The following is a 12,915-nucleotide window of genomic DNA, read 5'->3' on the forward strand; positions in this document are numbered from 1 at the left end:
TCCATACTTTGCTAACAACCAAAACCTTTAAGATAATCTTTTTTTTTCATATTTCTATTATTAATTGATTTTGCTGATAAATTGCCTTATCAACGTACAAATACATGCAATCATCTGCCTCTTTGTTTTTACTTTACTCTCCAACTTAGCCATTTGTCTACAATTTTATGAACCACAACAAGGCCTTTGATCACAATGCCTTGAAGGCACACAAAACGGTATTTTCTGGAGCAAGCAGAATCTTTACCATTTAAAATGAAGGATTTTGTTCTGACCTCCCTTAAACATGGCCTAGAATATGAAGATGTAGTAAACCGTCTAGATTTTTCTTCTTCTTTTTATTTTTTGGTAAGAATAAAATAGAAATTCGCTGTCAGGAGGTGACTATTCGTGAAGAGTAACACTTCCAGATAGAATTCCCCCGGAGTAAAAGCCAAGAAATATGATTACATATGATTATATTACCGAGTTATAACCTGAAAAAGTCAATCAGTTAACATATTCCACCTGGTAATCCTATCTCACTTATAAACTGAGATTGACTGATAGTATCTGCAGAGGAAATTGGAGGGCTACTTCGTTTTTCTGAACAGATGGAACCTTTTTCATGGTCGCCTCAAGCAAATCAGCAACCTGGCAGATTAGTATCAGCTATCAAGTCTGAACTCCCTTTCTCTATATATATGTTCTTCTTGATCATCTCAAGAAATCAGCAAAAAAAAACTTCAGCTTGGGAAAAGACCTGCAGTCCCAAGTAACTTTTCCTTAATCAAGACATTAGAACTTAAGAGGCTGCTTAAACTTGCTCCGGAGATCAAAGACATGGCTGAGCTTCTCCAGTGCAGAAGTTTAGCTAAAAACTTGGCTGGATTGAGCCTCCTTTTGTGTTTAGCAGCTATAGCAGTCCCTTCTGTTGAAGCTAAAGTTCGATATCATAAATGGGAGGTGAAATATCAGTATAAGTCTCCCGATTGCTACCAGAAACTGGTAATTACCATCAATGGAAGAAGTCCAGGACCAACCATCAATGCTCAGCAAGGTGACACAGTTATTGTTGAGATCAGAAACAGCTTGCTACTGGAGGATGTTGCTATCCATTGGCATGGAATCCGACAGGTAATTAAGAGCATTATGATATATTTATCTTCACTTTGTTCCTTTGAATGTACTGGATTCTTGATGTAAGTATGTAGCTAGATGTTAATATCTATTTTTGTTGATTGGTTGCAGCATGGAACACCTTGGGCTGATGGAACAGAAGGGGTCACCCAATGTCCAATTATTCCAGGAGATACGTTTACATACAAGTTCGTAGTAGATAAAGTAAGTCCAACAGTTGACATAGTTTCTTTACTTGATTGCAACATACTACACTTGCCATAAAGTTTATCCGAATTTTAAAATAGGTAACTGTTATTGCAGCCTGGAACATTTTTGTATCATGCACATTATGGTATGCAAAGAGGAGCAGGGCTATATGGATTAATTAAGGTCTCACTTCCTGCTGGAGAGTCTGAGCCATTTTCTTATGACTATGATCGCAGCATCATCCTTGCTGACTGGTACCACAAGAGTACTTATGAACAAATGACTGGGCTCAATTCAATACCCTTTGTTTGGGTTGGGGAACCTCAGGTAATCTTTTGCTTAAATCTACTGCTAGTTTTGATCAGTTTATGTTCAAATGCTCTAGGCTAATGGTCTCACTCCAATATTTTCAGTCAATTTTGATACAAGGGAGAGGGAAATTTAACTGTAGTACACCAGGGACTGAAGCTGATCTTTGCAATGCAACAAATCCAGAGTGTTCCCCTTTCTCATTGACAGTTGTTCCTGGCAAAACATACAGGCTGAGGATCGGAAGCTTGACCGGTCTTTCAGCCTTGAGTTTTGAAATAGAGGTACAAATTACTATAGTTTCTTGCAAATTTTCCTCTATCAAGAATTTTTAAAGTACCCCTTCACATGCTTAACCAGCTGGACCAAAATTTTTAATTTCCAAAAGCTTATCCCCAGAATAAACAATCAAAGCTGAGTCAGGCGATACTAATTTATGGATTCTTTAATGCAGGGTCACAATATGACTGTTGTTGAAGCTGATGGCCACAATGTCGAGCCGTTTGTCGTTCAAAATCTTTTCATCTACTCTGGAGAGACATACTCCGTTCTAATCAAGGCTGATCAAGACCCTTCGCGAAATTATTGGGCTAGTGCACATATTGTTAGCAGAAATAGCAATACTACAAATGGATTAGGCATCATCAATTACTATCCAAATCATCCCAAAAGAAATCCCCCCACGAGTCCCCTGGTTGGACCTCGATGGAACGATACAGCTCCCAGAATTGCTCAAAGTCAAGCAATCAAAGCTCTCAAAGGCTACATCCATACCCCTCCACAGACAACAGATAGAGTAATTGTTATGCTCAATACACAAAACAAGATAGATGATCATGTCCGTTGGTCTGTCAACAATGTCTCATTTGGCCTTCCTGATACACCTTACCTCATAGCCCTTAAACAAAATTTTCTACATGCTTTCGAGCAAACCCCTCCTCCAGAAGGATACGATGCTGCCAACTACGACATCTATAGTGTTGCCAAGAATGTAAATGCTACGACAAGCAACTCGATTTATCGGCTCAAGTTCAACTCGACAGTTGATGTAATCTTGCAGAATGCAAACACAATGAATGTGAATAACAGTGAAACACATCCTTGGCATCTTCACGGGCATGATTTTTGGGTCCTGGGCTATGGTATAGGCAAGTTTAACATCTCAACTGATCCCAAGAAGTACAACCTTGTCAATCCGATAATGAAGAATACAGTGCCTGTTCATCCTTATGGCTGGACTGCATTGAGATTCAGAGCTGATAATCCAGGTGTTTGGCTATTCCATTGCCATATTGAAGCTCATTTCTTCCAGGGCATGGGAGTGGTATTTGAAGAAGGGGTGGAGAAGGTAGGAAGATTGCCCACATCTATAATGGGATGCGGTGAAACAAAACGCTTTTTCAAGCCGTAGAGAAATAAAAGAAATACAAGCTGAAGATATATAGCACAAAAGATTCAAGCCGCTTTGTCTTGTATGTAGCACAAAAGATTCTTGAAATCCCTTTTTTTTTTATAAATGTTTTCCCGGTATCTATAAGTGTGTTTGGATTATAAATTCTTTGAGATAATTTTGTTAAAAAGTATTGTAGCACTTTTTTGATATGATATATGTGAGATAAAAAGGTAATTGCAAAATGTGTTGATAATGCAAGCAAATCAGTATGTGTAAATAAAATGTAAATAAAGTAGAATAATTTGATCAGCATTTGCCTTGAAGGACAGTTTCCCAATGCTTTTTAACTTCAAAAACTGTTTGATTCTTTAGCCAAAATTCTCTCTTTCTTTGCGCAAATAAAACTTTGATTAAGCTAATAAAGCGGTTAATCAAATCAAGTTAGTCAAATACTGTATTTTATTCCCTCCTCCCCTCTAATTTAGGGAGGTTTTTCCTTGTTAAGTTCTGGATAATTTTCTCCTAGGCACCATTTTCACAACGGATCTTTCATCCCATTGTGCTACTCTCTATCCCATTTTCATTATATTATTATTTTCTGTCATAAACATTATATTTTAACTCTTTTTTGTTTCTTAATTAAGATCCAATAACTATTAAAAAATAGTAAAAAATAAAAGAAAGTGTGAAAAAGAATAAAAAGGGAGTGAATAAACGAAAAATAGTAAGGGCAATTTTGTCTTAAAATATTAAATATGGAGGCAAAATGCTTATTTAATGAGTTCAGAAGGGGTAAAATGTAACCAAGGTAAGGTTCAAGGGGTTTGGTGCATTTAACCCTTAGGCATCAGTCAATGGAGCTTCCCTGCATGACAGGCAACCGCCTGCATGGAGCTTTCCTGGTCGTGACCTGTGATGCTAACACATGAATAAAGCCTTCCTTTAGGCATAAGTCAATGGAGAATCTTCTACCCTCATCGAGTCTACTTGTTTGTTCTTAGATATTTTTTTTTACGCGGTTTCACAACGCGGAAACTGGAACCCATTTTTGAGCTTTCAAATCATTTGTCTATAATTAAACATATCATGATATCCCCACTTTTATTTAATTAATTTCTTTCAAATTTCGGCTAATATAACATAGCTTTAGCTAGATCACCCTCTTTCTTCTTTTAACGCGGTTTAGTGTTTTTTGGCCCCCGCAAAAAGTAGAATCTGAGATCTGGTTGTAGTTTATTTCTTTGCTAAGGAAGTAGAAAAATGGCCAATCAGCTTGTCTAGCGTACCGACAATTGGTCAAATCTAAGTAAAAGAAAAAGGTTCAAGTTACAATTCTCGTTGAAATATCATATTCTTGTTTTCCTTAACACGGTATAGGGGCATCTTTTACCACCTAAAATGACAAGCCTTGGCGCATGGCCAATAGCCGTTTGGTTTGTTGGTGAAAGTTCAAAGGTTCAAATCTTACTTCTCATCAGTAATTTTTTATGACTTGTCACTTTCAATGGTTTCGTTGGATGATATTTTCGTATTGGTTAAGTCCCTCCTCCTTCTAGAATAAGATAAAGTAGGTTATAGAAATATTGACAAAAAAAAAAAGAAGAGAAAACTTTAGTTGTGTTTGGATTGCATTTTCCGTCATTTTTCATGGAAAAATTACTGTAGCGATTTAATATATGTGAGGGAAAAAGGTGATAGAGAAATGTGATCACGGAAAACGACAATATTTTCCGACGGAAACAAGCAATCCAAGCATGACCTTTGTTTTGACTGGTACAACTTGAATCAAGGACTGTATAAATATAAAACAATAAATATAGACATTGATACAATGATAATAAAAATACAATGAACTTTTACTCTCATTGAAATTTGTGTTAAAAAGCTTTGTCGTATTTTTATATATTATTCTGCGAATGTCTACGTTTATTGTTCTAATATCTAATATTTGTTATGCCATTGCCTATGCTGTATGGTACAATTACCATTGGCAATTATAGAGATAACTTATCTCTGAAACTTCTTGTCGGAGTTAAAAAAGAAGTTTGCAGTCAGAAAGTAATTATCAGTAAAAACCGAAAAGTAACGCACCACATAGGATTCTCCGAAAATGTAAAATCCAAGAAATACATAATTAGGGTTGGTTGGAGATGTACATTACCAAGTCATACCCTTACGAAGTCAAACAGGGGACGTATTCCTCTTGGCAGTGCTATTCCACTTACAGACGAGACCAAGTTGGCATGTACAGATTGGCATTGCAACGACCAGATCCGTTTCCCCTGCGGGTGCCGGCGGGGAAAAAAATTTATAATTAATAAGAAATATATAATTAATAAAAATATAATCAATAATTTAGTATAAATATATTAATACAGGTAATCAATAATTTACATTAATATAAATATATAATTATTAGTATAATTAATAATATTAAATATGTTTTATATGTATATAGGGGACGGAGAAGGGGATGGGACAGGATCTCCTACCCCTTTTTTTTAGCGGAAGGTAAAAATTACGGTTTCAAATTTTCTGTCTCCAAATTAGTCTCTATCCCTTCTGTCCCTTCTTTATATAGCTGTCATGTGTCTTTAATTTTTTGATAACCCAAACTCATACAAACCGATAATAATCGGTTAACAAGTTTACTCAAAACCAAAACTTGCAGTCTTTTTCTTCATGCAAACTAGAGTTGAAGAAATTTTGATTAGGGAACCACCGCTTGATTTATCCAAAGAAAAAAATAGTTTTAAGTTATTGGAACCGCTTGATTTATCCAAAGGCAAAAAAGTTTTGAATTATCTGTTTTACTTGGTTTTGAGTAAACTTGTTAATCGATTATTATTGGTTTGTTTGAGTTTGTGTTATCAAAAAATTAGAGACACATGACAACTATATAAAGAAAGGACAGAAAGGATAGAAACTAATTTGGGGACAGAAAATTCGAAGCCAAAAATTACCCGCATGAACCCCGGGTGAGCACCCTTTTTAATTGCCATCCCTCTGTCAGGGGAAATTGGAGGGCAATTTCGTTCTTTTGAACGGTCTTGGTCGTCGTCTGCAACTTGGTCTTGGTCTTAGCTCTCAAGCTATCAACTGCCTCCCTATATATGTAATTGTTTCTTGATCAGCTCAAGAAATTAGCAAGACAAGCTACCGTCCCGAGCTACATTGCTTTAATCAAGACATCAAAACTTGTGGACTGCTTGAACTTTTTCAAGAGATCATTGAGACATGGCGGCTGAGCTTCTCCAATGCAGAAGTTTAGCTAAAAACTTGGTGGGCTTGTGTTTGTTTTTGTGTTTGGCATCTGCCGCGTTTCCTTCTGTTGAAGCTAAAGTTAGATACCATAAGTGGGAGGTGAAATATGAGTACAAGTCTCCTGATTGCTACAAGAAGTTGGTGATGACCATCAATGGAAGAAGTCCAGGACCAACCATCAATGCTCAGCAAGGTGATACTATTATAGTTGAGCTCAAGAACAGCTTGCTACTTGAGAATGTTGCCATCCATTGGCATGGAATCAGACAGGTAATCAAGGAGAAAATCTGACATCTTCCTATATTTCTCTGTTCTCAATATTATGGTTTCTTGATGGTACAAGATTTTAATATCTATTCCTATTTATTGAGTGCAGCATGGAACACCTTGGTCTGACGGGACAGAAGGGGTGACACAGTGTCCAATTCTCCCAGGAGATACCTTTACATACAAGTTCATAGTAGACAGAGTAAGTCCAATGGCTGATATAGTCCCTTGCTTTAATGCTACATGCTTCATTTACCATAGATTTGATCTGATTGGTAAAATATGTCACTTTTCTTGCAGCCTGGAACATATTTGTATCATGCACATTATGGTATGCAAAGAGAAGCAGGGCTATATGGAATGATTAAGGTTTCACTTCCTGCTGGAGAGTCTGAGCCTTTTTCTTATGACTATGACCGCAGCATCATCCTTAATGATTGGTACCACAAGAGTGCTTATGAACAAATGACTGGGCTCAATTCAATACCCTTTGGTTGGGTTGGGGAACCTCAGGTAATTAATGCTTTAATTTAGTATTACAGTTGATCAGTTTTATGCATCAAAAAGCTTGAGGCTAATGGTTTTTCTTCAACATTTTCAGTCAATTTTGATACAAGGCAGAGGAAAATTCAACTGCAGCACACCGGGGATCGAAGCCGGTCTTTGCAATGCGACAAATCCAGAGTGTTCCCCTTTCTCATTGACAGTTGTTCCTGGCAAAACATACCGGCTGAGGATTGGAAGCTTGACCGGTCTTTCAGCCTTGAGTTTTGAAATAGAGGTACAAATTACTACAGTTTCTTACAAATTTTCCTGTTATCAAGAATTGTTGAAGTATCCCTTCACATGCTTTACCAGCTGGACCCAAAATTTTTAATTTCTAAAAGCTTATCCGCAGAATAAACAATCAAGGCCGACTGCCAAACACTTATTATCATTAAATATTGAATGTAGGGTCACAATATGACTGTTGTTGAAGCTGATGGCAACAATGTCGAGCCGTTTGTGGTCCAAAATCTTTTCATCTACTCTGGAGAGACATACTCCGTTCTAATCAAGGCTGATCAAGACCCTTCGCGAAATTATTGGGCTAGTGCACATATTGTTAGCAGAAATAGCAATACTACCAATGGATTGGGCATCATCAATTACTATCCAAATCATCCCAGAAGAAATCCCCCCACAAGTCCCCCGGTTGGACCTCGATGGAACGATACAGCTCCCAGAATTGCTCAAAGTCAAGCAATCAAAGCTCTCAAAGGCTACATCCATACCCCTCCACAGACAACAGATAGAGTAATTGTTATGCTCAACACACAAAACAGGATAGATGGTCGTGTCCGTTGGTCTGTCAACAATGTCTCATTTGGCCTTCCTGAGACACCTTACCTCATAGCCCTTAAACAAAATTTTCTACATGCTTTCGAGCAAACCCCTCCTCCAGAAGGATACGATGCTGCCAACTACGACATCTATAGTGTTGCCAAGAATGTAAATGCCACGACAAGCAACTCGATTTATCGGCTCAAGTTCAACTCGACAGTTGATGTAATCTTGCAGAATGCAAACACAATGACTGTGAATAACAGTGAAACACATCCTTGGCATCTTCACGGGCATGATTTTTGGGTCCTGGGCTATGGTACAGGCAAGTTTAACATTTCAACTGATCCCAAGAAGTACAACCTTGTCAATCCGATAATGAAGAATACAGTGCCTGTTCATCCTTATGGCTGGACTGCATTGAGATTCCGAGCTGACAATCCAGGTGTTTGGCTATTCCATTGCCATATTGAATCTCATTTCTTTATGGGAATGGGAGTAGTGTTTGAAGAAGGTGTAGAAAAGGTCGGAAGATTGCCCACATCTATAATGGGATGTGGTGAAACAAAACGCTTTTACAAACCATAGAGAAAACTATCGACTGTTGGTCCTTGTTTGTAGCACACAAGATTCTTGAATTTTTGTCTTGATTCTTTTTAAATGTTTTCCCCATACAAAAGTCTAGGCATTTTTCATTTTTTTTGTACAGTACAAGAACATTTGACTGGCATTTGTCTTCATGTCTTGAAGGACTATTGTACTCTTTTAAGTCGAAAACTGTTTGATTCTATAGAAGAATTTCCCTCTTTCTGTAAAGTGTAAACTAAAAGGACATTTCTGTTAAGCTAAAAAGAAATGGTTAAGCTAATCAAGTATGTCAAAGACTAAATGTATTCTTTCCTTCCCACTGATTTAGAGAGGTTTCATGTCGTTAATCGTACTTGTTCCTATGGATTTAATGCCATTTTGCAATCATGTTTTATGATTTAACAGTTTTTACGGCATGCTTAGAAATTTTAGAATTGATCCTTATATCTTTTCTTAACTGTTTAGTCAATTGACATATTCAGCAAGAAAAAACTGAAGTAATGCAACATAAATTAATGAAAGTTGACAGATACAAAGTGAGAAAAAATGGGAACCATGCAAGCCAAGTAGCCATGCGAAAAGTTGACTTTTGACCCAAAAAAAAAGTAAAAGAAAAAGAAGGTACTCATTAGTATTGATTTTGGAGATAATATCAGAAACCTCTCTTGAGGCTTTTCCTAATATCACTTGACACCCCTCAAATTCTAAAAATATCACTTATCTCCGCTATTAATTTTAAAAAGACTATATTAATCTTCATTTGGTACATAATTCACATATCAAATAAATGGAGCTCAAAAATTAAAAAAAAAAGAAATGAAAGTCACTTTTTTCTCTTTCCCTTTTCTCCAACATTCTCTCTTACTCATTTTTTGGATGACTATGCAATATTTCATTTGTAAATTATAATAAATTGAATTTTATTTATCTTTTACTTTTGATGATTTATTTATTTTGAGTTGATTTTTATAATGATCAATACAATTTTAAAGGTTCAAGCATGAGTTAAGAAGAAGTTGGAAAAAAATATACAGTTGATAAGAAATCAGTTTTTGAGTATATAGAGTTAAATTGGTGCAAGTGTATTGTTTTGAAAATATCTTTTTTATTTTTAAAATTTATATTTTTATGGGCTATAAGCGTATAACATTATGATGTAGTAGTACTATTAGAGATTATTATTTAGGTGATGGTTTTCTTGAAATAGACGAAGTGGTTTAGGGATATTTTTATTTAGCAAGCAAAATGATATTTTAGGATTTTTAAAAATTTTGTTGTACAAATAACAAAAGTAATGGAGGTAAGTGATATTTTTAAAACCTTAGAGGTGCCAAGTGATATTAAGAGAAACCTTAGGGGATGTTTCTGATATTATCCAACCCTTGTTGTACTTTGAAACTATATATTTTTAAATATATAATGTGACGAATACTTTTTTTATTTTTGAGGAAATTAGAAGAATAATTTAGTAAACAAAGAAGACTCGTATAAAATTATTGCATCAAAATACAAATAAAGAAGTTAGTTCATTTCTTCTTATGTAAATTCAAAGCTATCCTACTTTCACAATTTGCAACTTTTTCATTAGGGAATAGTTAACAAGTTATTGCAAATTTACAATACTAAGATGATGTTATTGAGACTGATTTTGTACTCAGAATTTCGTTAGGCTCAGGTTGTGAAACCACATTAGCAGCATGGAGTTTTAGTACTTCTTGGATTAATTCAATGCCAAAAGTAATATTTTCAATACTTGTTGGAAACCTTTGAGGTGAAACCCGAAATAACTTCTTTAAATCAATCATGAATAAATAAGCATAGTTCTCTTTGTTTATATTGAATATCAATTAAAATATTAAGTCACAAATTAATTACTTTATAGGTTATATCATTATGTCCATAAGATTTGGAAATTAGAGCACTTCCAAGAGACTCTAAAGTTTCTTTGACATGAGAGATGTTGATAGTTCTGTAGAATGATGCCACTGCAGAGGGCAGCCATCATTGGAGCTGCTAATTTGACAGATTTCTTCAACCTGGCTTTAAGGAACTAGAGATGTGGTGATACTCTGTTTCCTTTCCCTTTTTTTTGTGGGAAAAATACATAGAATCTTCTGATGGATAAGGACTCCTAAAACATAGGAAATAGAAAATGTACTATGAGTACCATTGGCTAGTACGACAATGACAACATAATATTGATCTTCACTATATCACAACCGACAGAAGATTGTCATATAAAAGATGCAAAACGGCCTCTATGTATTGCAGGCTCTAAATACAACTTATGTGGCAATGTCCTAGGACAGACTTTACATAAGCCACTAGTTTCAAATTTTAGTGTTCACATTACAAGTTAATGCGATCATCCGAGTAGCTCATGTAGTGTCAAAAAAAGTGAAACAAACTGCAGTTGTTTTTTTGCATGTTTAAAGGTTAAAAGATACAAAAGCTGCTGCAACTTAATCACATCAACGGTGAACAAGGAAAATTGAAATATAAGGGGTTAGGCAGCTGCTGAGGTAGGCGGGGGGTTCAACCCCCATCTGCAGCAAAAAAAGTTCAAGGGTGGTGCCATAGCACTCTTCTGGTCTAATCAAGTCTGCATACTTACTAGTCCCTAACACACAAACCTCCTTAGACTCCCCCTCTCCTGTAGATTAATGATAGAATAGGTTATACAATTGTGATCGTTGCTGGGGAAAAAAAAAAAAAAGATAAGGGTTTAGGCTGTTTCTATATCTTTATACATAAAGGCTCATATACACAATGAACATTACGTGTATCACTATGATTTGAAAAAGTAACATTAATTGACTTTAATTGTTGATGTGCCATCTAAAAAATGGAAATATTGGTCAATTTATTTCTAATCACGAAAAAGTTTTCAACACTTTTTTCACCGCCCCTGTTTCATTTAGATTCTTTTGATCGTGACATAGTTTAACCACAAGTAGCAAAGAAAATGAAAACATGAAAAATTAGGTCCGATATGTGTACAATTTTGCAACTACTAGTATGCTTTGTCTTATATATATATCTAGCCCTTTAATCATGAAAAATGAATGTTCTTGTTTTTATGGTTTTTTTTTTCTCTTCTTGTGAAAACAAATAACTTACTTGGAGTAATTACCAAGAGAATTTTACACTTAGTTATACTTCTTTCAAACAAGTTTGACTTTTCACTCATATTTATATAAGGTGTTTTATATGTTAGTTCCCGGTATAACAGTCAATATTTTGTTATTGTTATTTAACACATTATAAGGGATTGTCTAATATTCATGATTAATTTTATGATATTTAAGAAATTGTCATGAAGATAACTAATTGAAGTTCTTTCTTGGTACTTTTCTACTTCTTCCACTACATACCAACCGAGCACTTGATCCATTTCTTCTAGAATTGAGGTGAGTATTTTTACTGTGTTGATTTAATGTGGTTAGGAGCTATATAATATGTAGAATTTACACATATACTACAAAAGACCAATGTTTTTTTTACTTAAAATTCTTTTTTGTTAACAAATCTTGAATTGCAAATTATAGCGGAGAAATTGCAATTACAAATGGCTGAAACTAATCTTCGGTAGGTAAACATGAACTGATCATTATGTGAAATTTTTAATTTATGATAAATAAACCGAGAAAGCACTTGATCATTATTTGGAGAACATTTTCTCTTTTAACTTGTCATTGTTCAGGAAATATGAGCCACCACTTCACTTGATTACCTATCATGGTGTGAGAAGAATCTTCTCCAAGCTTTGCAAAAAGTCACTGCTAAAGTGGAATACATTGAGATATTATGACCATGGAATTTTTTTTTTTTTTTTAAAAAAAAATTGAACCATCTTTTGATTCTTAATCCTGACCAGAATAGCAATATACTATTGGGAGATGAACCTGTGGAGCCATTCTTGTTCAATTTTAAAGGAAATGAAATCACTTCCACAGAACAACTTGATCTTTCGATTACTCCATATAGGTAAATTTTACTAGTTTCTTGAACATTTTATAAGTCATAATATGCATTGTTCTACCATGTAATCAACAAATCGTATAATGGAACAATTTCAAAATATCGACTTGGATAAACAATTATAGCATTGATTTGTCTAATTCTTCTAAGTTATAAATACTGGTGATTATTTGCCAGAGTTGTTCATGTCCAATAACACTAAATGTAGTTGATGTGTTACTACCTTTAATTTGTTCATATTTAGCGAAGTGACTTGCATGCTTTTTCATAAAACGAGCTCATTTTTACCTCTTCAAGTTTCAACAGTTTTCATCTCATCCTTGCTACTTCTTCACAAGTCTCATCATTTTTGTATAATATACTTTTACATTATTATATACACACTATAGATTTATGACAAATTAGATTATTGAATCAAACTAAATGGTAACAATGACCTTCACCGATACAAAATTAAACATTTATTTTCATTTTGTCATGAA

The 12,915-nt window shown here is 34.9% G+C and overlaps 2 protein-coding genes across 2 annotated transcripts; both read left to right on the forward strand.

Annotated features, from left to right (window-relative positions):
• Positions 1-605: 605 nt before the first annotated feature.
• On the forward strand, positions 606-3,147 carry LOC113701560 (L-ascorbate oxidase-like). Its single transcript, XM_027222279.2, has 5 exons — positions 606-1,116; positions 1,231-1,323; positions 1,423-1,635; positions 1,722-1,901; positions 2,072-3,147. Exons 1-5 carry the CDS (start codon positions 823-825, stop codon positions 3,026-3,028), a joined length of 1,737 nt encoding a protein of 578 aa, XP_027078080.1. The 5' UTR covers positions 606-822; the 3' UTR covers positions 3,029-3,147.
• Positions 3,148-6,105: 2,958 nt separating this feature from the next.
• LOC113700426 (L-ascorbate oxidase) lies at positions 6,106-8,680 on the forward strand. Its single transcript, XM_027220861.2, has 5 exons — positions 6,106-6,544; positions 6,651-6,743; positions 6,842-7,054; positions 7,143-7,322; positions 7,496-8,680. Exons 1-5 carry the CDS (start codon positions 6,248-6,250, stop codon positions 8,450-8,452), a joined length of 1,740 nt encoding a protein of 579 aa, XP_027076662.1. The 5' UTR covers positions 6,106-6,247; the 3' UTR covers positions 8,453-8,680.
• The last annotated feature ends 4,235 nt before the right edge of the window (positions 8,681-12,915 follow it).

This window comes from Coffea arabica, chromosome 7e, assembly GCF_036785885.1.
Source record: "Coffea arabica cultivar ET-39 chromosome 7e, Coffea Arabica ET-39 HiFi, whole genome shotgun sequence".
In the NCBI taxonomy this organism is placed as follows: Eukaryota; Viridiplantae; Streptophyta; class Magnoliopsida; order Gentianales; family Rubiaceae; genus Coffea; species Coffea arabica.

What these genes read in the sequence shown, in the direction of transcription:
- LOC113701560 (XM_027222279.2), top strand. Translation starts at nt 823, where the DNA reads ATGGCTGAGCTTCTCCAGTGCAGAAGTTTAGCTAAAAACTTGGCTGGA. An exon ending in ACAAGTTCGTAGTAGATAAA is followed by an intron (nt 1,324 to 1,422) that starts GTAAGTCCAACA and finishes CTGTTATTGCAG; the next exon opens with CCTGGAACATTTTTGTATCA. An exon ending in TTTGGGTTGGGGAACCTCAG is followed by an intron (nt 1,636 to 1,721) that starts GTAATCTTTTGC and finishes CAATATTTTCAG; the next exon opens with TCAATTTTGATACAAGGGAG.
- LOC113700426 (XM_027220861.2), top strand. Translation starts at nt 6,248, where the DNA reads ATGGCGGCTGAGCTTCTCCAATGCAGAAGTTTAGCTAAAAACTTGGTG. An exon ending in ATTGGCATGGAATCAGACAG is followed by an intron (nt 6,545 to 6,650) that starts GTAATCAAGGAG and finishes TATTGAGTGCAG; the next exon opens with CATGGAACACCTTGGTCTGA. An exon ending in GTTGGGTTGGGGAACCTCAG is followed by an intron (nt 7,055 to 7,142) that starts GTAATTAATGCT and finishes CAACATTTTCAG; the next exon opens with TCAATTTTGATACAAGGCAG.